This window comes from Apaloderma vittatum, unplaced genomic scaffold (genome assembly GCF_000703405.1).
Source record: "Apaloderma vittatum isolate BGI_N311 unplaced genomic scaffold, ASM70340v1 scaffold10059, whole genome shotgun sequence".
Classification (NCBI taxonomy): Eukaryota; Metazoa; Chordata; class Aves; order Trogoniformes; family Trogonidae; genus Apaloderma; species Apaloderma vittatum.
In genome coordinates this window covers 4,221-28,250 of record NW_009735795.1, presented here as the reverse complement: position 1 = coordinate 28,250, position 24,030 = coordinate 4,221, and the positions used below count along the sequence as shown (strand labels likewise).

Sequence of the window (24,030 nt, the reverse complement as noted above, 5' to 3'; positions counted from 1 at the left end):
TGAGAAAATACATGGCCACACTCATGTGAAAGCCTGGCTCATTGTGACACAGCCTTTATATACTTACAGCCATTAGTGGCAGCCAAACCACCAAACTGTAGTACCTGCTTATTCATAGGTGGTGACTTTCACAGTTTCAGCTGAGCTCTATTTTTGCATAGGTCACACAGCAAGTTACTGCGGATCTGCAAAAAGAATGTAATCTGACAAATTTCTGATCCAAACAGTAGCCACCATTGTACAGGTGAAACTTCTCCACTTGAGAACTCACAACATGAATTTAAAATAAGCTTTTGATTGTTTGTTTTATAACTTGAAACTAGTATCAGCATTAACAAGCAGCACTTTGAAAACTAAGTTGTTCTTAGGTACACTGACTCAGAATTGTGATGAGACACGAGGATCAAGAAGAGCCATTTTCTGCACCGAAAAGAATCTTTGACTACTAAAACCATGAAAGTTTGCTTAAAAATTACTATACTGTTAATTTTTCTCTTAATTGAACTGTTCATAAAGAAAACTCCTCTCTATTTCTAAGAAAATGCACTTGTAATTATTTGCCCACAGAAGTGGTAACATTCTACTTCCCATCACAGGATTCTGATTTTTCTGCTACAGCTATCCAAATGTCAATGCTTCATTTAAGAGAGGATGAGAAGAAGATAAGGCAATTAGTCACAACAAATGCAACATCTGTTTTGTCAGCCCTTCTCACTACAGAAATTCTTTGGAATAACATGCTAAAGGATTGTATTAAAAAGAAAGAAGGCACCGGGTGTGAGAACACCTGCAATGCGGGAAGTAAGATGAGGAATACGAGTAGCTCTGATCCCTCTAAGATATGACACATTTTTCCACTTTCTCGTTATACTCTATGATATACTCTGGGTAAATCTGATATTTTTCAAAGACCACAAAAATGGAGGGGCTGAACTCGTTGTCCACACAACTGTCGTAAAACCGAAGCCCGTCACTAGACTTTGGCGGGGGGCGGACATAGGCCGCATTGCCTTTAATATAATCTCCAACCAACACGCGAGCCACAAACATGGTGTTTGTTTTCGTCCCCGACTGACAGTATGCATGGGAATAGGAAGCATCTCTAGCGAAGTAACTTCCTAGAAAATGATACAAAAACACGGTTATAAGGAATGTATATAAAATGACAGCAAAAAATGAGCATCCCCTTGTTTTCCAGGAGATATCTGACCCAACTTTCAGGTCTTGTCTTACTCAGTTTACAAAATACCATATAAACTTTTACAAGACAAAGGATTTCACTGCAGAATTTCCATTCAGAATATGCTAGTGCGGAAATAATGTTTTAAAAATCAAAACATATAAAACGCTACAAATATGCGTATTATGATGAGGGATAGATAAGAAACTATGAGGACTTTCCATCATCATACTGAAGGAATGCATACCCCTTCTTGTTCCTTGCCATGAAGACTGGCCATTTGTCTGGCAAGTTCAAATTATGACCTGGAGCTTTCAAAAGATCCCACCTGCAGCAAGAGCAGCTTTTTCAAACCCTACATTAATTCTCTTAACACCTTGTGAAAAGACTTACCCTTGCATGAAGCAAATCCTTGTCTTCTCCAGAGGAAAGGAAAATAATAATACCAATTCTTACCTTCTTTTTTTCTGCAGTTACAGACTTCAAAACTTTGATTGCTCTAGTATCAGGGGAGTCTAAGTAGATGCCTAACACAGAGACACTTCCTACGTACCCTTTCCATAGCTAGTTCCATTGCTTCCACAAATTCTCCAGTCAAAGTTATGAACACAGATGGCTTTCATGTAGGACATATTGGTTCCGTGGAACAGGAGCTTTTCACTTACTTCCTTCCCTCCATTTTCCCTTTTCATCTGCTCCTTTTGCCTAACGGAAAAATACAAGGGAGGAGAGTGTAATCCATGGAAGAAAAGGGAGAAAGGTGTTTAAAAAAAAGAAAAAAGAAACTGAGCCTTTTTTCACCACTGAAGACCTTACTGATTTAGGCCAGAGTCAAACTGAGCTATGACCGGTATCAGAAAAGGAATTGCAGCGTAAGGCTCAGCTGGTATCTCCCATCACTTTTTCACAGCATCCAGGCATCTCACAGGCTTTCAGAAGATGTTGAAGTGGACAAGACAGTAATATTCTTCAGGAAGTGATTCAATAAAAAGTAAATAGAGCAAGGGAGAGGGGAGAATCCTTGCAATCTGTAAACGGCATAAATGAAAAGAGCAGTGGACTGAAATCGGTTCACTGAGAACGTGGCAATTCTAATCTGCCTGATTAGCTTGATTATCTTGTTGGAGGAGAATAAAAAGTATGTACTATTACGTGTTTTCGAGTGTCTAAAGTTTTGCTGGATTAAAAGGTTTTATGAAATCATTAGCTGATAACTTCCTGAGTTCACTCACGTCACAGGTGAATGTACATATTTCAGTAGCATTTCTCTTCTGCAGTCCTTGAACAGTCTTCTCTTAAGTGCCCGTGCTTTTGTTTTAAACTAGACAACTCTTTATGCAACAGTTTATTATCTGCTACCAAATTAACTTGAACGTGGTCATTTGCTGTCACTAGCACCATCTCAGATCTGTTGGGTAATCTAGCTCGGCTGGAGCTCAGCATCACTCTTGCAGACGTTGAAAACCAGAAGGGAGCTCCGAAACTCAGAGATCCTTACATTAGAGCAGCAAGATTCTTTCTCAGTGAATACCAACTTCATTCAGCAAGGGTACTAAAACTCTTTAAAAAGCCTTAAATAAATCTGACTAGACAATCTACACCCAGGCACCCTTCACCCTTGCCAACTTGTAACAGATGGAACGTGTGTGCAGCAGGCAGTTACTATTCAATCCCTGAGACAATACACTTCCACACCACTCTGGGTGTCCTCACCTCAATTTTGCGTCACTTGTGTCTTTCTGTTTGTACCTCTCCTCCCTTCTTCCAAGGAGTCACATGAAGGGAACCTCCCCATAGGTGCACGACATTCTCTGGAAGGCCTTAGACAATTTTGCTCCTGAAACTGCTCCCAATAAGGCAATACCAGTCACGTTAAAGCACAGGTGGACTCTATGATCTTCTCTTTCCTAGGAAGCTGATGGCCAGGACACCAGTGCTTGGAGACTCCCTCCCCATAAAGATGAGGAAATAAATACTAACCACTGAAACACTTTCCAGAGGGATGGATTCTGAATCCTCTCTATTTTAAGGATGCTGTACTTTTGCATAGTCTGAAGAAACAGTTGCTTTATTCTGTTGTATTCAGAGGTTTTATCACTGATCTCCACTGCCTATAAAACATAAACCAAAACAAAAGAAGACATGAGGCTTCAGTTACCTTGTAACATGCAGAAGTCTAATTACAGCAGAAATACTTTCAGAAGGATCCCCAACTAAACTTATGAAGGTTAATGCTTTAGATTTATGTGAATAATCAGGACAGGCACTTAATATGTAAATCAGTATGTCACTCCTGCTTTGCAAGGACACCTCACCTCTCTTCAGAAAGGATGCTGAAAACAAAAGGAACAGTTAAACATTTATCATCTCCAAATAAGAGCTGACACTTGTAACTTTAAATCTCAGTGAAACCGTTTTATATATAAAGCTGATCAAGAACAAGAGATGTGAGATAACAGCACCATTTGTAAACAGATGTTTAAGGGAGCTTCAGCTATTAAAAATGAATCGAACAAAATAACATACAACCTCTCAGCATCATATCTCCTTCACTTGAAAAGTTACACTGGGTGGTCATAATTAATTATTATGTGCACAAGCTGCCTATTGGGCTGGCGGCCTCAACTCCCTTGTTACTAAAACTGCAGGGTTCTCTGATTTGGCTGCATCTGTGCTAAAAGCAGCTTGCAACCAAGTGATGGAGGAGAAGGGGAGGAACCAGGTGCCAATTACAGCTCTGGTGGACCCTGGCAGACTGAGACCACTCGTTAAAGGGCCACTGGACACTTTAGAAACACATGTCCCAGGTCTTAAAGAGAAGACTCACAGGGCAAGAGAATGTAATGGCCAAAGCCCTCAGAATCTGCCCACCCATGTAATGACTTGTGCAGAAACTTTTAATTAGTGGTACAAGATGGGATTGGCTGAGCTGAGCCCTGGGACCAATGGGAACAAGATGTTCCATGAAGTCAGTCACAAACCAAACCCTGACTGGCCCCCTCCCTGGGAGTCTGAACCCTCCTGAGGTAAACATGATCAAATCCATGATCCAGGAAGGACCAACCTATGGCAAAAATCTTTAGCTCTGGGGCACCCCAGGCAGTGCTGCATGGACTGGCCACCGAGCAGGTCTGGGAATGGGTGGAATTGCCAGAGGGGAAAACTCAGCCCTTGGGTGAAATGTGGGCAAGTCCCCGCTCCACAGGAGAGTGCAGTTAGAATCTTAGAATGTGTTGGGCTGGAAGGGACCTTTAAAGGTCATCTACTCCAACTCCCCTGCAGTGAGCCAGGACATCTTTAACTAGATCAGGCTGCTCAGAGCCCCATCCAGCCTGACTTTGAATGTCTCCAGAGATGGAGTCTCCACCACCTCTCTGGGCAACCTGTTCCAGTGTCTGACCACCCTCACTGTAAAGAACTGTTTTCTATCATCTAATCGAAATCTACCCTGCTCTATTTTAAAACAGTTGCCCCTCATCCTGTTGTTACATGCCTTTGTGAACAGTCCCTCCCCACATTTCCCGTAGGCCCCTTCAAGTACTGGAAGGCTGCTTAAGGTCTCCCTGGAGCCTCCTCTTCTCCAGGCTGAACAACCCCAACTCCCTCAGCCTGTCCTCGTAGGAGAGGTGCTCCAGTCCTTTGATCATTTTTGTGGCCCTGCTCTGGGCCCTCTCCAACAAGTCCACATCCTTCTTGTGTTGAGGGGTCCAGAGCTGGACACAGAACTCCAGGTGAGGTCTCACCACAGCAGAGTGGCATCTCTCTCCGTCTGCTGGCCACACTTCTTTTGATGCAGCCCAGGATGCGACTGGCCTACTGGGCTGCAAGCACGCATTGGTCACTCATGTCCAGCTCTTCATCCACTAGTGCCCTCAAGTCATTTTCTGTGGGTCTGCTCTCTAGCACATCATCCCCCAGCCTATATTGATTAATGAGGATTGCCCCAACCCAGGTGCAGGACCTTGCACTTGGCCTTGCTGAATGTCATGATGTTCACATAGGCCCACTTCTCCAACTTGTGCAGGTCACTCTGGAGACATCCTGTCCCTCTGGCATGTCAACGACATGACTCAGCTTGGTGTCATCTGCAAACTTGTTAAGGGTACGCTCAATTCCACTGTCTGTGTCATTGATGAAGATATTGAATGGCACTGGTCCCAGCATGGATCCCTGAGGGACACCGCTTGTCATCTGTCTCCATCTGGACATCAAGCCATTGACTCTCTGGGTGTGACCATCCAACCAATGCCACTGAACAGTCCAAGCATCAAATCTATATTTCTCCAATTTAGAGAGAAGGATGTTGGGGGGAATTGTGTCAAAGGCCTTGCAGAAGTCCAGATAAACAACATCCGTTGCTCCTCCCTTGTCCACTGATGTAGTCTCTCCATTGTAGATAGCCATAAGGCTGGTCAGGCAGGACTTGCCCTCGGTGAAGCCATCCTGGCTGTCTCAAATCACCTCCCTCTCCTCCATGTGCCTTAGCAGAGCCTCTAGGAGGATCTGTTCCATGATCTTCCCAGGCACAGAGGTGAGGCTGACTGGTCAGTAATGCCCAGCTGGGCCCCGCTGAGCTGGGCACTACAGAAGTAACTGATGACCTGGAGAAGAGACAGATAACAAGCTGCACCCATCCCCCTTAAAATTCTCTTGTCTGGCCAGTGATGTCTACCATCTGATTACAGAAAACTGAATAGCAACATCCTGCCACTGACAACTGCTGTTCCAAGTATAACTTCAATAGTAACAGCAATGCAGGCAGCTGTCCGCTCATGGATGGTCACTTTAGATGTTAAAGGTAAGTTTTTCATGATTCCTCTTCATGAGGAAGATAAGCCTCAGCTTGTATTCACATGGGAAGGACCAAGTGACTGCACTGACTGCAAAAAGATAGTAACACACTGCCCACAGCGCTGCCTACGATTAAAATGACTCTTCCCAATCAAGCCCTGCCTTTATGTATTAGGGCAGGGAAAACACTCTGGCAAACATGGCAAATTGATTATATTGGGCCACTTAAAATGTCTAATCGGTATAGAAACATCTCAGTAGGTGCAGAGGTGGTGTCCGGATTGACCCAAGCTACTGCTACCACTACAGTGTCTGGAGAATGGACCATTCAGCTGCTAAAGGAATGGTTTCATACTTTACCTCTGCCTTCTGCTATCCAAAGTGATAATGGTTCATGTTTCACAGCAGCCACCATCCAGGAATGGGTGAAGGGGGAAAGTATTGACTGAGTCTTCCATACCCCTTATTACCCTCAGGCCAATGGAATTGTAGAACGGGTTAGTGCATTAATTAAAAGATTCGCAAAAGTCCATGCATCAAATTGCAATCAGAGACTATCTGAAGCAGTATATACTGTTAACAACAGATAGGGTGAAAATGGAAATGCAAAGATAAAAACATTTTGTCCTACCAGAGATTTATTCTCTGAGGAACCACATAAACCTGAAAAATTCCTTGTACAATTCCATTCTGGTCAACCAGTAATGGTCAAATTACCTCAAACGGGGGCTGCACCTCTGGTATTGACAAATCCAAGGGAATTGTATGCATGGGAAGCAAAAGATAACTCTGACTGCATACATTGAATAAATAGAAGCTGGATCATACCAGATTTCTAACTAACTCACTGTCAATCATATATATGGTCGAGCAGCTCTTTCCCATTTACTTACAGGTGTGCCCCAGAAAAAGGAGGGACAAGGAGTACGACGGAGTGGAGACCTTGGAAGCATCAACCCAAACTACACACTGTACCTGGACAGAATGGACAAGCTGTGTAGGACTTGAACGTGGGCCAAGAGTTCTGGTTTTTCAACTTATTGTTGCTGTATATGTGTTCTGATAAGGATAATTGTAAATATAAGCTTCTGCGACATGGCTGTGACTGTAAGGCCTTTTTATAATAATAGTCGTTAGCTCTATAATATTCATAGGTATAAGCAGACAATGTAGGATATGGAATAGACAGCCTCAGGCTTTTGAACAACATGTTGATGTTTCCCAGATTATAAATCACACTGAACCAGACAATGTGATCTATAAGATGATACAAGGTTTTGCTCGTATGCTTATATTTTTCTCATGTGACTACCTGTTTGCCTCTCCCACACACCCCCACCCAGGGGTGGATATGTGTAAGAAATCCTGCGGATATGGGTAAGAATTTAGATTGGCTCTGGAATCAAAACAAGTCTATCATTTGTGGGGAATCTGAATGGAGGTGGCCATTTAACAATACATTAAATAGAACTTCTGTTTGGAGCCTAAACTTCCTATGCTCCCCTTTATTAGGATAATAAAAATTTGCGATGTAGAGGCAAACAACGCCAATGCTTTCAACAATGATGTTCCAAACACCCTTGGGAGGATACATGGTATGGGGACAAGCCTTACTGGGGACAAAGATTAATCCCAAGTTACATGGAACCAGTAAGTGCACAGTGGTGTTTTGAGTTTCCTACAACACACAGTAATTCATGTAAATGGTTCAATGTAATGCAGGGGCTCCCTGCTGATTGCTTATGGTCTTACAGCCATGAGGAGGGAAGAGATGACAGGAAGGAATGCTACCCCTGGAGGTCTCGACAAAGGGCCTCAACACAACCCCATGTAAAAAGCCCCCTGTGGAATTGCAGAAATATCATAAATTGCACCACTGGTGGGAGTCTAGAAAACAGTTGGTTGTGGTTAATCCCTTCATTACAGCATTTAATTAGTGCTGCCTGCTTGTGTCAAAATTACACTAAGCCATACCCTCCAGCAACAGGGTGCAATACCAGCACAAGCTATAAAGACTTGGAACATTCTAAGAAGTCCTCCTGTCAGAACCCTCAAACTAAGGGCAACTGTGATGACTCACCTATACATGCTACACATCAGTTAACTTGGATATGCTCAGATGGGCCTATTACAGATATATTAAATCCCGCCCATCCTGACCTGCGGCGTGCTTTGGGAGTGCCATCGTTATGCCCTTACTCCCTTTTTACTCTGAAAAATTTATTTCTCAAGAATTGTGGCATCCCCGTACCAAACAAAGCACGGATGCTACCAGTTGGACTGTATTCAAGAAGCGAGCAGTTTGGGGCAAAGTATTCTTTGAACTAGGAATAGGTCACCTGAGAACTAGAATTATGCTGACCAATTTAACCTCACAAGCGGAAGCTCTAGCAGCCCTTACTAATGAAAATTTTGAACTGCTCAATACCCAAATGCACACAGTCACAAAAGTCGCACTTCAAAACTGACTCATGCTGGATATGCTATCGCTCAAAGAACAAGGAGCGTGTAGATACTTGGAATTAAACACGAACAAGAGAAATCTTGCATTACAATACCTAACGTGTCATTACTTCTTCGAGAAAACCTACAGAAGATGAAGAAGATAGCTGAAGTCACACATGACCTGCAGGATCAAATAAAAGACACTTGATTTGGAAACATTTTTGGTAAATTCAGATGGGTATTTACTGGATGATTACTAACTTCTTGCAAACATTGTTTGTCATCATTATTTGTATTATCATAGTAGGTATTGCCATTAGTTGTTTAAAAGGAATCGTTGTACAATCATTTCTCAGGTAAGGGTTCAATTAGACACCACAGAGTATTTGGCTTTACTAAAACACACGGATGAAACTTATACAGATATATTGGCAGAAGAGATATTGGCAGATGAAGGAAAAATATCAGTGGTTGACTTATGACTCAGGTCACGGGGTGGAACGTGTGGATACCCGCAGAGTAGGTATCGATGAACAAAGGTGAGATGTAGGGAGGTGTTAATTCAGCTCAGCTCTGTCTTGCCTTGAGAGACCCTTAACTGTGATGACCCAAGGGGAGTTGTGAAAAATTATGCAGCCTGAGTTATCCAAAATGAAACAGCAGACAAAGGACTGAAGCCTGAATGGAACCAAAAGCCAGATAACAAACATTTTGCCCTGGAAGCTTGCAGTTTGAACCTTGCAGTGAAGTCTATGTATTGGACCTGTGAGTGAAGTTCAAAGAGATCACTAGTTTGAACCTTGCAGTGAAGTCTCTCTCCGTCACAATATCCTCTTTTCCTAAAAGAAACAAAGTCTCTTTTTCAATACTTCTCGTGTTTAAAAATTCATCAAGAAATGCATATTATTCCCGAAGCAAAGTTAATGTAAAACATAATTAAAACATTGTTTGAGCTCTTCTGCTTGTTTGTGTCATGCAGGAATTTTGCATTTTGTCTCCGAAGTAATGTGTCTTTAATCTTTTAGAATAAACATCTATCTTCCATAAACTTGACTGAAAATGCATAACACTGGCAGAATGACATCACTTGGTAATACTTTCCACTTTACCACTGCCTGGACCTACACAGAAAGCATTTGGTCTCAGCCCAGCTTCTCGTGAAGAAATGCACGCTTCATAGAACTTAATGGGTCCACTAAGTCACCAAAGTAAACCATTTTTTATTTTTTAACAGTGAATCTTTTTGTCTTGCATTTGGCAAGTTTTGGACTGGCATGTAGATAAGACATCAGAAATGCAGGTGAAGTTAATAGGAATTTGGCACCTTTTCAGGAGTTTTTGGGAGATGACCTAGATCTTTAGCGCACCCACTCAAGAAATCACCCCAATCCCTTTTTAGCATCTACCCAGTTACAATTACTTCAGTTAAGCAGCATCCTCTTGTGAATCATGACTTTACATCAGAATTACAAGAGTGGGGAAAAAAAGGAAAAAAACCCCAACATCTCATACCTTGTATCCTATGTCAGGCAGTGCAGATTGATCCCAGTGGGCAGGACAGGATTGATTTGGAATAGAAGAATCCCTCGGGCTATTTACAAACAGACAGAAACAAGGTGTTAGTAATTCTAGTACCACTCTGAACATTCAAATGGGTAGCATCCTCTTTGGCCAACCCCACATTAAAAGTAAACCACAAAGAAACCAAGAAATGGCCTTGGTCTGTGAGCTGGGCTTTGCATGCTGCCATTCAGTTATCACAGTCCTCTTTCACTTGTATTTTTTTTAGAAACAATCGGTCCTGTGGATATGGTACCTGGAACAACATGTACTCAAGAAACCAGGTGATGCACCAAGCTGGCAGTTTATGATACATGTTCAGTCAAATGGATATGGTTTTTTCCAGCAACAGCTGCATTCTTTGCACAGTTACTGGCAGTAATTTTGCCTTATAATTACTTCTGAAACATGAAAAAAAAACAACTTAAAGAGCATTATTTACCCTCTCTTTATCTTCTGCACATCTTCTGAAGACACAAACTTTGGTCGCCTGCAGACCCCTCTTCGAGTTCTGTAATAGATGTTTGTCTGGATCATTTCTTGAGGAGAAAAGAGAAGGAAAGAGAAAAAGTCACTAGTAAGTCTGAAAGATGGAACCATTAATTAACAAAAGCCATTCACTAATGAAAAGTGCATATTCATTGCCAATTCTATCTGAAGAATAGTTGCACAAAGCCCATACAAGCTTCTTGTCCTTTCTGTAACTCTGTTACTGTTATTTGTCCCATGCATACCTTGCTTGCTCCCTTATGTCATTCATGCTCTTTAAATGTTGCTCCAGCAGCACAGAAAGATGCTTAATTTTTCATTTTTACCATCCACAGAGTTAGCTCACTTTACTTACGGTTTACTATGAATTTATGTGAAGACTATGAATCTTTTTATTTATGGTCCAATGTGAGTCTGGATAGTATCAAGGAATAACAGGAAAGGTTACTTCTGTAAGGAATTTCCTCTGTGCCATCACTACCTCAACTTTCCCTTCCAATGAGTAAATCTGGTAGTGTTAGTACATGAAGTCACAGCTTCTAAAAGCTGGGATATCCTGCAAGTTAGTCTTTGTAAAGCACTGCATAGTTGTACAGGAGAACCCTTAAAATAAATACCTTTAAAATTGAGCTCGTAATGATTCAGGCCAGCCTGGAAATTCATGGTGGCATCTCGATCCGCTAGGTACAAATTCTCAATAGCATCAGAGGATGGTGCGTTCACAGTACCCCCTTCTCCCTTTGAGCAGGGAGAGGAGGAGAAATAAAAAAAAAAGAGGAAGGAAAGTAATGAGTAAACACAGTCAGGACTAAACCCTGGATAACTAGTTTGGGTAGAGGGAAAGAAAGGGCAAAGAGTAGGATGAAGAGGCATCTACCCAGAACTATCATGGCCTGAAGCATGATTACCAAAAACTCATAACATACACACAAATACATAATGACAGGCACACATGCATCCCATTTAAATTTCTGTAACAAGTTGACTGGATTTGGCTGGAATAGAGTTAAATTTCTTCACAGTAGTCAGTGTGGGGCTGTGTTTTCGATTTGTGCTGAACACACACAACAGAGGAATGTTTCCGTTATTGCTGAGCAGGGCTTACACAGCGCCAAGGGCTTTTCTGCTCCTCACCCCATCACACCAGTGAGCGGGCTGGGGATGCACAAGAAATGGGAGGGGACACAGCTGGGACAGGTGACCCCAAATGACCAGAGGGGTGTCCCGCACCATATGACGTCATGCTCAGCATATAAAGCTGGGGGAAGAAGGAGAAAGGGGGGTGGTTTGCAGTGATGGTGTTTGTCTTGCCAAGTCACCGCTACGTGTGACAGAGCCCTGCTTTCCTGGAGATGGCTGAACGCCTTCCTGTCCGTGGGCATTAGTGAATGAATTCCTTGTTTTGTTTTGCTTTGCTTGCAAGCATGGCTTTTCTTTTACCTGCTAAACTGTCTTTATCTCAATACACAAGTTTTCTCACTTTTACCCTTCTGATTCTCCCCCTTATCCCACCAGAGCAGGGACTGAGCAAGGAGCTATGTGGTGCTTAGTTGCTGGCTGGGTGTATGGGTCATGGATTCGAGTCCATGACCAGACTAGCATTAGTTTGGTTCAGGCACCAAAGAAAGTAAAGGCCTAGGCCACGGTCAGGCCATGAACTTCTCTAGTTCCAACCTGTTCTCTGAAAACCCACACAGGAACAGCATGACACGGAGAGCATTGATGCATATAGGCTTGGAAACTGGAACACTAATCATGCAATTAACACATCAATAGCCAGGAGTTCTTCCAAGACTGATTTGTCAAGAAACAAAGAAAGCTATGGGTACAAGGAATCTCATGTTTCTTTTCCGATCTCAGATAATTTGACTATGAGCCAACCACTTTATTCCATAAATCTGACAGCCTGAGTGGGCTTTTTTTGAGCTCTCCCTGCTGTGCAGCAGGATCCAGAGTGGTGATCTCCCTTTGAGCTGGGACACCCCTAAAGGGTACCCTTTGAGGCTGAGAGACCCCTTAACAACTGCAGATCTTCAGCAAGTGACTGATATCATGCATAACTTCGTACTATAGTATACTAAGATTTTGTATGGGTAAGTTTGAATTATTATTATATCCCTTGTGCAACAAGTTATAGAGTGAACCTTGCCATCAGACTTTGCTAAGTTGTAAGACAACAACCTACTTCAATAAAACTGTATTTGCTGCTACTTTTGGCAGGGGCTCTTTAAACAGTCAAAAATCTCCCTCAAAACAAACTGGCATAGTCGGCTCACTGACACCAGGTTTAAGCCACGATGCAAGTATAATCTTCTGATGCACAAAACAGTGTAAAATATGAGGGGGTATGCTGCTGGAGACGCTTTCCGTTTAATCTGCCTACTGAAATCAAGGCCCACCATTGCCACCATCCTTCACCTTTCCCTGCATACTTTCGCACATCCCTGGATCACCTTTTATCCTGCTGTAAACCAGATGGGGAAACTCACTTGCCTTGGAGGAAGGAGAGATTCCTTATTTATTTCTTTTCCTTCATTTTTCAGACAGATTACCCTCTCAAAGAGGATTTGGTCACTCAAACTAAAAGGTAACATCGAATATGAGAGAGCAGAGCAATCCTTGCACATCCAAGGAAGCAGGACAATGCTTAGAAGAGAAGCAAGGCTACTTTCCAAATAATTTAAAAGGCAATATATCTCAAAAACAGTATATACACGTTAGATATGCATGGAAGCCATGGACAACTCCAGAAGGGAATCTGACTAGAAAAGCCAGCATGCATCACCAAAAGCAGCCTGATCAACACAAGCTGAAAACAAAAGGGAATTTTGCTTTCCTGCATTTGCCAACAAGGTCGCTGTCAGGAAAGTAGTTACAAAAAATCACCCAGACACAGAGACAGATGCTTGTTTTTACTGCAAGGAGATAAGGCAGTTCCCTCCCCTCTAGTCTGTTATTGTTTATCATGTCTGTTATAAATATCTGTAGCTTCACTGACTTACTTGAGACTGTAAAGTTGAAGCACAAATACTTCGTTTAACCTTGTGGAGTAAAGGGACATGGGGAGGAGACGGTCCACACATTTCTTCAGAAGTGATTCAAAGCTCGGGATGTAGACTCACCTGTTGCCCATATTCAATCCACCGGCCTTGGTCATTCTTCCAATACCAAATCCACTGCGTGGTCAATACAAACGTGGGTTTTGTGACCGATGATGGTGTAGAGAGACGTCGAAGCGGAGAAGAACGGCAAGTCATTGTCTGGAAGTCGATGTTCTTATCTGCCATGCTGTAAGGACAAATTCAGCTTTATTATAGTTGACAGTACACATTTTATCCTCTAAACTACAGTATCAGTTGGTGCAATTTTCTTTAATATAATGTGACTGCCTGAACCTAATTAGGCCTAAAATAAGAGGATTTCCCACAGTATGGATGACAACTTCGAGAACTCCTTCCAATCTTCACAAGTGGCCTATGGCCTGCGAGACACTGCATGCTACCTCAATCTTTAGCCAGATGTTGCACTGCCAACTTTACAGACAGACCAGGGTTACACATGCAATGTGGCAAAATGTACTTCTGCAATAAATAAGCATGGTTACAGTTTTTCTCTGTACAAAATAGAAGCTGATAAGTACATGACTGAGTTTGTCTGCAAGCACCTGCAGCTTTATCAACTTTGTTCTTTTTTCCGTTGTTACAGAGGATGCAATTACAGTTGTGCATTCTGTAAATAGCTTTCTCCACTCCTGGGAAGCTTGAAGAATTAACTCGCAGGCAGAAAGACTTTGAAAGCAGCCTCCTCTCTTGGAAATCTTGCTTGTGATTTGCATCATCCAAATCAAAAGCACCTGCAGTCTGAAGAGGCACAGGTCAAAACGACTACACCATTTTATTGAGGCCACACTTCAGGTCCCCTATGAATCTAGGTGGCTTACAGTGAGGCTTTTAGAAAGGAACTGAAGGGAAAAGACACTATTAAAAAAAAAAAAGGGCCGCCTACACAAAGTGAACTTCAAAAAATTTCTCTAGGTGTATTATTATCATTACCATTACCATTATCATTCTTATATTATTACTTATAATTATTTATTTAATTTATTTATTATTATTTATCAGTGAACAACCTGGACACGTTCCTTTGTGACCTACTGTAGGTGATCCTGCTCTGGCAGGGGGGCTGAACTAGATGATCTTTTGAGGTCCCTTCCAACCCTTAACACTCTGTGACTGTGACCAACTATACTAGGAAAGGAATAGCCATAGAGAAGGACGAGATCTGAACTGTTGTTAAAGGGCCAATTTAATTATTATGAATAAATTATGATTCATTATGTGAAATACTAACATTCTAAGTCCTAAATTCCATCCATTTCTTTTGACACTGCATAAGGTTTTAAATGCTATATACCGTTGTGTTATTTTCAGAAGACAAAAATGGGGTGATATTTCCATGCAATCACTTTTACTTTTCTTCTTAAAAAGTAAAAAATAATCTCATTTATACATCCTCTCAGGTTCTGAGAAACTCAATCAGAAGTTATAGAAGTCAGATATCTTTAGGAAGAAAACAAGAGTTTTTCCTCAGAGGCTCAATCACAGTACACTAAGCAAGTAGTCCAGCATTACCATACCCGCTGTTTTTTGGGTCACAATATGCCTTTTCAACTTCCTCCATCGTGGAAAGGTCATTCCAGGTGAATCCATTATACACCTGCCACCGATATGGCAAATGGTAATGAACAGATGTGCATGCATCTGTAACGAGATCAGACATAGTCAAGAGCTCTGCAATCATAACACAAAGACCGAGACAAGGTTAAAAAAAAAAAAAAAAGGAACAAATGTTTTTATACTGGGGCTTTATGTCCTGGGCCTTTGGTATGAGCAATAAAGACAGAGTGCTGAAAATACAACTGTGTTTTAACAATCAGGGTGTGTATTTATCCAGTCTTAAGAAAAGCAGCGTAAGCTCTCATACTACCAAATATATTTCAAAGAAACCACAACCTTCCCTTTGCTGAGACATGACATTGGGGAACTGGGGACATGGACCAGTTGGAGAGGGTACAGAGGAGGCCACAAGGATGATCAGGGGGTTGGAGCACCTCTCCTACAAGGACAAACTGAGAGAGTTGGGTCTGTTCAACCCGGAGAAGAGAAAGCTCTGAAGAGACCCTATAGCAGCCTTCCAGTACCTGAAAAGGGGCTGCAGGAAAGCTGGGGAGGGACTCTTTATCAGGGGTTGTAGTGATAGGACAAGGGTTAACAGTTTCAACCTGAAACAGGGTAGATTTAGATTAGATATTGGGGATAAATTCTTTACTGTGAGGATTGTGAGACACTGGAGAGGGTTGCCCAGAAAGGCTGTGGATAGCTCACGCCTGGAAGTGTTCCAGGCCAGGCTGGATGAGACTTTGAGCAACCTGGTCTAGTGGGAGGTGTCCCTGCCCATGGCAGGGGGGTTGGAACGAGGTGGTCTTTAAGGTCCCTTCCAACTCAAGCCATTCAATGATTCTATGATCAGCAGCTGGCAGAGCAGTGCCACAGATAGGAAGCGTGTGTCTATGTGACACATCGCCATGTTTCTCACCTGTAAAAACCCCAGTCTACATATCACAAAAGCACTCACATACATTTGGTTCTCTCTTTCTCTTAGAACTTACGGAATGGTTAGCAAGGTCTGAATGTTTTTTAGGCCCAGTCTAATGAAAGAGGCAGCACAAAGGACCACGATACTCCACAGAACATCCTCCAAGAGGGACCCTCCATTCACCCCTGAACAGGCAGCACATTGCCCTACGAACCAGACTGCTAGGCTTTGGTTCTAAAAAAATGGGAAGCAGCAACTTTTAACTGCCTTGCATTCAAGACCTGCAACAGTAACTTTGGTTTGGTTTTTTTTAAATTATCTTTGTTTTTCAATGCACATATGTCTGCAGGTCTGAGTTCAGACCTGCTTAACACCCCTGCACGTGTGCAGGCTGCTGGATACAGGCAGAGGCTGACCTCCAGGCTGCCCTGCCTGGGGAAGCTGACATGCACTCCACATCCAAGCATGGGCCAAACCTCTTATTTACAACTTTTGAGCCAAACACGGCATGGCAAAGCACACTAACTTGCCAACTGTTGAGTGTAGCTATTTAGCAGTCACAGTACAGCTGCTTTGAGCCTGACCTCTGCAACTAGTACCTGTGGTACACCGCTCACATTATACAGGTCCAAAAGTTCGTAAATCTAAGACTCAAGCCTGGTCCTAAAGGAGCAAAAAGTCTGAGAAATGTGATATAAGGCTCGAGTAGCTGTTGCATGGGCAGAGCCAAAAGGAGTTTCGCCATTCCTCGACCCCGATGTATCTAACTACAGAATATATGGAAACTAACCCCAGTTATGAAGACAACAGTGATTTCATTTCTATGATCCATGAACAACCCATAAAAGAGATTATGGGGGTTTTTAAGTTCTATCTCTCTTCAAAGTAATGGTTAAGAGCAAACATATTGTCAAGCTCTAAAGTAACGTATTCATCTGCCTCTCAGAAAAGGAGAACTGCATCCTTGCTGGAACACAAACCCACTACAGAAACACTAAATGCACAAAATCATCTTAGATCAAACAGTTGTCAGGCAACTTACTGTGCACATGCTAAGCTAAAGCAAACACAGCCTAATCTAATTTAAGTGGATTTTTTATCAAGATCAGGTGGTCAGAAAAGGAGTAGTCCTTCAGAAAGTGACTGGACATGGTCACTGAAAGAAAAATCTCATGTTCACTTTTTCATAACCACGGAAAAGCGTAACCTGAGTGTTAAGAAACTGTTCAGGGATAGCCCCCCGAATACCAGTGTTTATACTTATGTTCTTCCTCTAGACTTTTGTTATGGATGCTGCCAGACAGACAATGGACTAGATTAATCTTTAGCTTAGCCGGGACAACCACGGTGTTTTCTTAACATGTTTTAACACCTCAGATCACTTTTTAAAGGACTTCAGAGGGACAATATGGCTATTACTGATGTACGTAGGATATAGCAGGAATAAAGGATGATGTACTGTTACCAGTTGTCAACGTTGACAGCATAATTCCAGCTCTTAAATTGATCTCACAGCTACAGAAAGTGTAACATTTAACACTTGAAGGTGTTCTGCCACAGAAATATACCCCCATGCCCCCATCAACAGGACCAAAATAAGACATAGATGGATGGATCATCTAGAGGAGAAAGGGTTTAAATGTATCGACTTGACTGCCCTCTGACTATGTTTGTAATTCTGACAGTTTTTAGTAGTGACTTAGAAACAAAGCAAGTGAGTGAGGACACCATGGCCCCTGCCACTCTGTATGCCACCACTAGTCCAAGCCATTGAGCAAGAGTGCATCTGCAGACACTGCTCTCTGGAAAGAACTACTTTTTATAAAGCTCACCTCCTTGCTTGCAGTACTTCCAGATGTAGAACACGCATATCTCATCACACTTATCTTTTTTGTTATCCTTTGAAGCCTTGGCAGGGAAATCGTCTTTTTCATCTGCAGGAAAGAACACATCAGTCCTTATTTGCACCACCAAAATACATCTAAGAGAAAACACACTGTGTTTGGTATTTCATCCTAGAAATAGCTACTGCAGTCAAGTCCTTGTTAAGTCAAGAACTTTTAGGATCTGACTATCCCCCGTACAGCCCACTGAATCAGTTAGAGCTTTGTGACTGACCAATAAACCCCTGCAATGGAAGAAGGCTCAGTGGAGAGGGGCAAAGGCAATGTCATGAAGCAAAGAAGCTGACTTTTTGTCTCAACACAAAGGGGACCAGAGGGTGGCTTTTGTTGTAGCTAAATCATTACATCAGCTGAGTGGATCAACTGCTGATAAAAATGTTTCTCCTCAAGTTAGCCAGACCAGCATGGGTGGAGTGAGTACAGAGCTCGGCCCAACACAGAGGACTCAAACTAGCCAAATAAATATTCCATACCATATAACGCTATGCTCAGCAGTAAAATGAAAAAAGAGGGAGTTTTAGGGAGAGCTGGCTCTCGTTTGCTTGGAAATCAGCTGGGCATCAGCTGATCCACAAAAGGTGGTGACTGATTGCCTTTGCATCACTTGTTCTGCTTTGTTTTTGTCTTTCTCCTTCCACTTACCCTTCTTTTTTGGAAGGTGTATCAAGACAGCTGGTCTACTGCCAAAGCTATATTCATTCCCTGGGGACAGAAGACAAGCAAAGATATCACACACAGAGAAAAAACTCTGTCTCCTTCCCAGGAAGGAAGCCATGTATGCAGAACAGTAGAGACCAATCCCAGACTGCTCCCTGTCGCTGCACAATGCTTGGGCTGAAATCTCAGCAGTCCTCCAGAGGCTGTCTGGCACTATGGCTTTCAGCATAGAATCACAGAATTGCCCAGACTGAAAAAGACCTTTAAGATCATTGAATCTAATCATTAACCTAACACTGAGAAGTCCCTCACAAAACTGTATCCCTAAGCACTGCGTCTAAATGCTTCTCTTAAATGCTTCCAGGGCCCAGGATTTCATCACTGCCCTGGGCAACCCATCACAATGCCCAATAACCCTTCCAGAAAAGAAATTCTTTATACTCCATTTCAATAAAGACATTCTTTATAGCATATGTTAGGGTAAGCACATAAGCTGCGTTCTGACTACCACAGGGAGCTGTAGGGCTGCATGAAACCAAATCCCAGAGAGAACCACTAATCTCAAGACTGGAGGCTTAGAAATAATCCTTACCTTTGTCTTTCCCTCCAGCTCCTGCTGGCAACTGGTGTTGACTCTGACCAGATACATTGCTACCAGGATCTGCGTGAGAAGACTGAATTAACGCCGCTGCTGGACCAGAACCTCAGCTAGCTGGCAACATCTCAACTTGTGTGTTGAGGCTGAACGCCCATCACACATATAATTTTCTACCAGAGCTCTGCTGCTGATACACAACACATCAGTAGTAACAGTTACAAACCCCAGCTGGTCACAGTTATGGGCTGCCACTCAACAGCAGCTTTGCACGCAGTATTGTGGGCAATAGTAATGCAGCTCTCCCTCCCATGCAACCTGGCCTTCACTTACACCGTTCCTGAATGCAGATCAATGGCAGAAGGGAGAAAAAAAAAAACCCACACATGTTTTAGGAGTGGAAATTAGAAAACTGATCCCACATGGAAGCAGTTGATATGTATCTAGATATTTACCTTCTGAGGATGGCTCAGTCAGTGTGAGGTCCCCTATTTGCAAAGGCATCCTCGGTTCTTTACTCTCTGTAACTGCAGGTTTATCCCGTGAATTTCCTCTTGGTTTGTAATTCGGTACTGAAAGCACAGAAAGGCTCATGGGGTTTAGCTGTGAGCTGAGGCAAGAATGGCTTCTACTACTATCAAACTCAGAATCCTGTTTGAAATTTAAAGCCAGCGTTTCTTACAACTTACTTTTCACCTTCTTCAGTTCCTTGATGAATTCCACATGCCTGTGATCACATATAGTCTGGATGTTTGAAGCTGTGTTCCAGTCAACACCTCCAGTTTGCAGCACTCCCAGTTCATGGGTATCCAAGAGGTTATGGGACCTCTTGCACGGAAAGAATCTACATTCCCCTCTCAGAAAGTGTCGACAAATATGAAGCTTGTTGCAGTTGTCTTGCTGGCTGCAGATACCATCCTTTTTGTTGTAAAATTGGCAGACCTAGAAGTGGGGAGGATAGATGGAATAAGAAATGAAAAAGCACGTTAGAATCATTTTGTAGGCATGCAGCTTTAACAGAAGAAAAACAGTGACTACAAGGCATGTGTTCATTGTGACTTCTTTAATCTGGGCGGACTTCTTGCACAGAAAGGCAGGAGTTTTCAGTTGACATATATTTTCAGGTTTGAAGTTGCGCAGAGCTTTTTTTTTCAAGAGAAAAGAAAAGTCAACACAACAAGCATTCATTTTTGGCACTGCTATGCAAGACAGCTGTGTAATAACTAACTTTCTACAGTTATTTTATTAAAAAACAAAACAATCAAAAAAACCCCCAAACAATCAAACCAAAACCAAACCAAAGAACAAGTGTTTCCAGAAAAACATGTATACTGTGTCAAATGAGGTATTATTTCATGGAGCTGAAACTGATTTGTCCTTCCTACCTGTATTCTATGTCGAAGACTTGGGCATCTAAAAGTGCTAAGAAGAACGCTTTGAAATTAGAGTACATATGAAAAAAAAATGCACTTCTTTACTCCTCTGCTCACCAACACAAAAGGACATGCAGCAAACTGAACCCAGGGAACAAATCACACATCAAAACCTCCTTCATATTGCTCAAACACCACAGCAACACCACAGCAACACTTCTACTCCCACAGCACAGAGGAGCTGCTCGGAGGACACGTATCGGACTGGCAGCCAGCCCCAACATCACACCAGAACTGTCACAGATCCCCTCCCAAGCCCTGTTCCAGACAACAGAGAGAGATTTCACGTTGTGTTGCAGCTGAATATATATATATATATGTTTCTATATCAACTAGAGATTTAAAGACTGCTGGGAAGGCAGTGTTCAAAAGACTAAATAATCAGGCCAGTTTCAACTACAAAACAACTCTTTACTGGATTCATACTCATTAATGTTACCCATCTGTCGGAGACTGTATCAGTCATTTGCCTCAGCATCGCTGAAACAAAACTTACTAACACCACCATTGCTGTAACAATGTAGTAAGACAACATAAGCAGAGAAAAGCACTGCACCCTCAGCTCTCTTCCTGCCTTGACTCTTTTCCTTTCTTGCTCTCCCACCTTCCTTGCTCGCTCTAGAGATTGTTCTCCCACCTTCCTCGCTCTCTCACCTTCCTTTCTTGCTCTACGGACTGCTCTTCCACCTTCTTTGCTCCATGGACATGACACCCCCGCTTCTTTCTCCAGAACGCCTCAGGTCTGTAGTGATAGCTATAACAACTAACTTTTTTTTTCCTTTCTCTTTCTCCTTCTTTTGCACTGGTTGTTGGGCAAATAAAGTTCTTAGGCACTTGAATGAGTTTTGAGTCTTAATTCTGTTCCCGAGAACACCAGCAGAACCTCGTCCTGGTCTTAGATCAGCCTGCGGCGTTTTTAATTAATGGACAGGATTCTCAGAAAAACAGAAAGTGCCCAGCTGCTTTATCAGAGAGTCTAGTGTGTGTGTGTGTGTGTGTGTGTGAGATGTACCTTTGTACGAAGCAAGTGTGGAGTCCAGATCTGCAGTTATGTTTGTCCGTGAGGACGAAGCAATAGAGTTGAGTGAAAGAAACTTTTAACTTGTGTCTTCCTGAGAGTGATAGGGGGGAATTGTGAATTTTAAGTGTGACCTTCTCAGGATGAAACTACCTCTCTCTGGTAAAATGAAGTAACTTTTAAGTTGTATTCTCCTGAGAGTGACAGGGAAGAATTGTGAATTTAAAGTATGGATGAAATAGCCCTTCTTTGGTTAAATGGGTGCTAGCATATCTATACATGTCCATAGCACCTGAAACTGTTACTGAACTGCTTGAAGTGTGACCTCTTGGGGAAGCTTAGGGCAATTTGTGATTCTTGTGGTGTGACCTCCCCAGAATGTTTATTGCCTGACTTTGTAGTAAACCTTCAATTAATAACATTTGCATGGTTGCTTTTATTGTGTGTGCCCGTTTTGTGTCATCATTTTTGTTGCAGTTGTTTGTTTCATTCTGGTTTTGTTACTAACATGAAAAGTTACGACGATAATTTGCCAGAAATAATTTTCAAGTTTCTGGAAACTTGCCATGCCTGCCTGTCGATTCCCGGACAGCATTAGGTGAAAGAAAATTGGTACAACTTGCAGAGTGTGGTAGATCATATTTCAGCTTTGCAAAAGGAATCAGATAAGAAGGGTGGAAAGAGGAAAGCAGTTGTTTGTGCTGTTTTAGGAGCTAATCTAGCTGTGGCTGTGGAGGAGCGGACAGAACAGGCATGCTCAGGAAAATCGAGTGATTTGCTCACTGCAAAGTCTGCTAGAACCCAGGAGAAACTTAGCGAGAGAACTTTAAATTACAATACGGTGTTGTAACTAATGCTATTTTGCCCACACCTATTTTGTTTTGAACATCTTGAAACAGGAATTAAATTCCAAAAAAAAAAGCATTAGTGGTGTTTTTTTCCCTTATCATACCAATAGGATTTTGGTCAAGTAAAAACAAAACCCCTGTCGCTCAGTGGCCCCACAGTCAGAGTTATATTCAAAATTGTGAGTGGAAAAACAACACCAGTGCCTAGTATTGTACCAGCCAAATGAAAAAAAAAATCAAAGAAGTAAAAACAACACCTTTCTTAGCCCTTTAGGAAATGATAACACAACTTATTTCCAGAACCCAAAAACTTCAGTTGGACCGTTTGACAACAGTGCTAAAGCCACGAAAGGACATTACTGGATTTTTGGACATACTGCCTATGAGCAACTACCAGCAAACTGGTCAGGAATTTCTTATGTTGGGGTCATCCGGCTTCTATTTTTTCTTCTTCCAGAAACAGGTCGTTCCCAATTAGGAATAAGACTATACGATACTTTAGGTGACAAGAGTGCTGCTCGCAACGAGCAATCTATTGAGATTGACATAGCGGGACACAAAAGTGGGGCGAAAATGAGTGGCCTCCGGAGAGAATAATAAAACATTATAGGCCTGTCACATGGAATCCCAATGAACTGATAGCAGCTCAAGAGAACCAATTTGTAAGCTAAACTGTGTAATTCAGTTGGAAGCAGTTTTGGAGATTATTACCAACCACACTGCCAACGCCATAGATCTTTTGAATCAACAATCTCAACAGATGCACACTGCCATCCTGTAACACCATATGGGTCTAAATTATTTGTTGGCCAAAGAGGGAAGAGTATGTGGGAAATCAAATATTTCTAACTGTTGTTTGGAAATCAGTGATATAGGTGAGATGGTTCTTCAGTTGATTGCAGATATTAGGAAAATAGCCCACACCCCTACACAAACATGGAATGGTTGGAATAGTAAACCGTGGTCTTGGTTATCAGGAAATCCATGAGTGAAAAGACTTTTATTTTATCTTTTGTGTGGACTAACAGCTTTAATATTTTTGCCCTGCATTATACCATGCTTGTTACGGTTAATCAAGATTGTTGTGAGCAACAGGCAAGCAGTTGGTGTGACTTTCCCTGATGGAGTAAAACAGGTTATGTTTGTGAAACAAGCCAAGTATACAGCCATCAAAATCATATAAATTGTAACTTCTGAGTTTTTTCCCCTCGCCCTCTATCTTTTTCTTTCCTTGTTCTATACCACCCTCAAGCAATAGCAAGGTTAAGTCTCAGGGTGGAAAAATTAGTGGGCACAGATAAGAACTGCAATATTAACTGGATGTTTATTTTTAAGTATATAACTTTATACAAGTATATATTAAGTATATATATAAGTATATACTTATATCTGGGTTGGGCTGAGATGGAGTTAATTTTCCCCACAGCAGCTCTCACAGTGCTGTGTTGGGGGATTTTTTGGTACTGGTAGCTAGACAGGCATTGAGAGCATCCCCGTGTTTTGGCTGGGGTCTGG

General features: G+C 42.2%; 1 protein-coding gene across 1 annotated transcript in view; it reads right to left on the bottom strand.

Annotated features, from left to right (window-relative positions):
- Positions 1-834: 834 nt before the first annotated feature.
- The window catches only part of LOC104279443 (poly [ADP-ribose] polymerase 12-like), a gene marked incomplete at its 5' end in the record, with an annotated part of 25,222 nt that continues 2,026 nt past the window's right edge, over positions 835-24,030 (bottom strand). The window contains 11 exons of the mRNA XM_009876722.1: positions 835-1,118; positions 1,734-1,885; positions 3,161-3,291; positions 9,929-10,007; positions 10,419-10,515; positions 11,083-11,203; positions 13,588-13,753; positions 15,102-15,225; positions 17,893-17,994; positions 18,607-18,666; positions 19,906-20,158. Coding sequence (XP_009875024.1) covers positions 835-1,118; positions 1,734-1,885; positions 3,161-3,291; positions 9,929-10,007; positions 10,419-10,515; positions 11,083-11,203; positions 13,588-13,753; positions 15,102-15,225; positions 17,893-17,994; positions 18,607-18,666; positions 19,906-20,158 — 1,569 coding nt within the window. The remainder of the gene's footprint in view (positions 1,119-1,733; positions 1,886-3,160; positions 3,292-9,928; positions 10,008-10,418; positions 10,516-11,082; positions 11,204-13,587; positions 13,754-15,101; positions 15,226-17,892; positions 17,995-18,606; positions 18,667-19,905; positions 20,159-24,030) is intronic.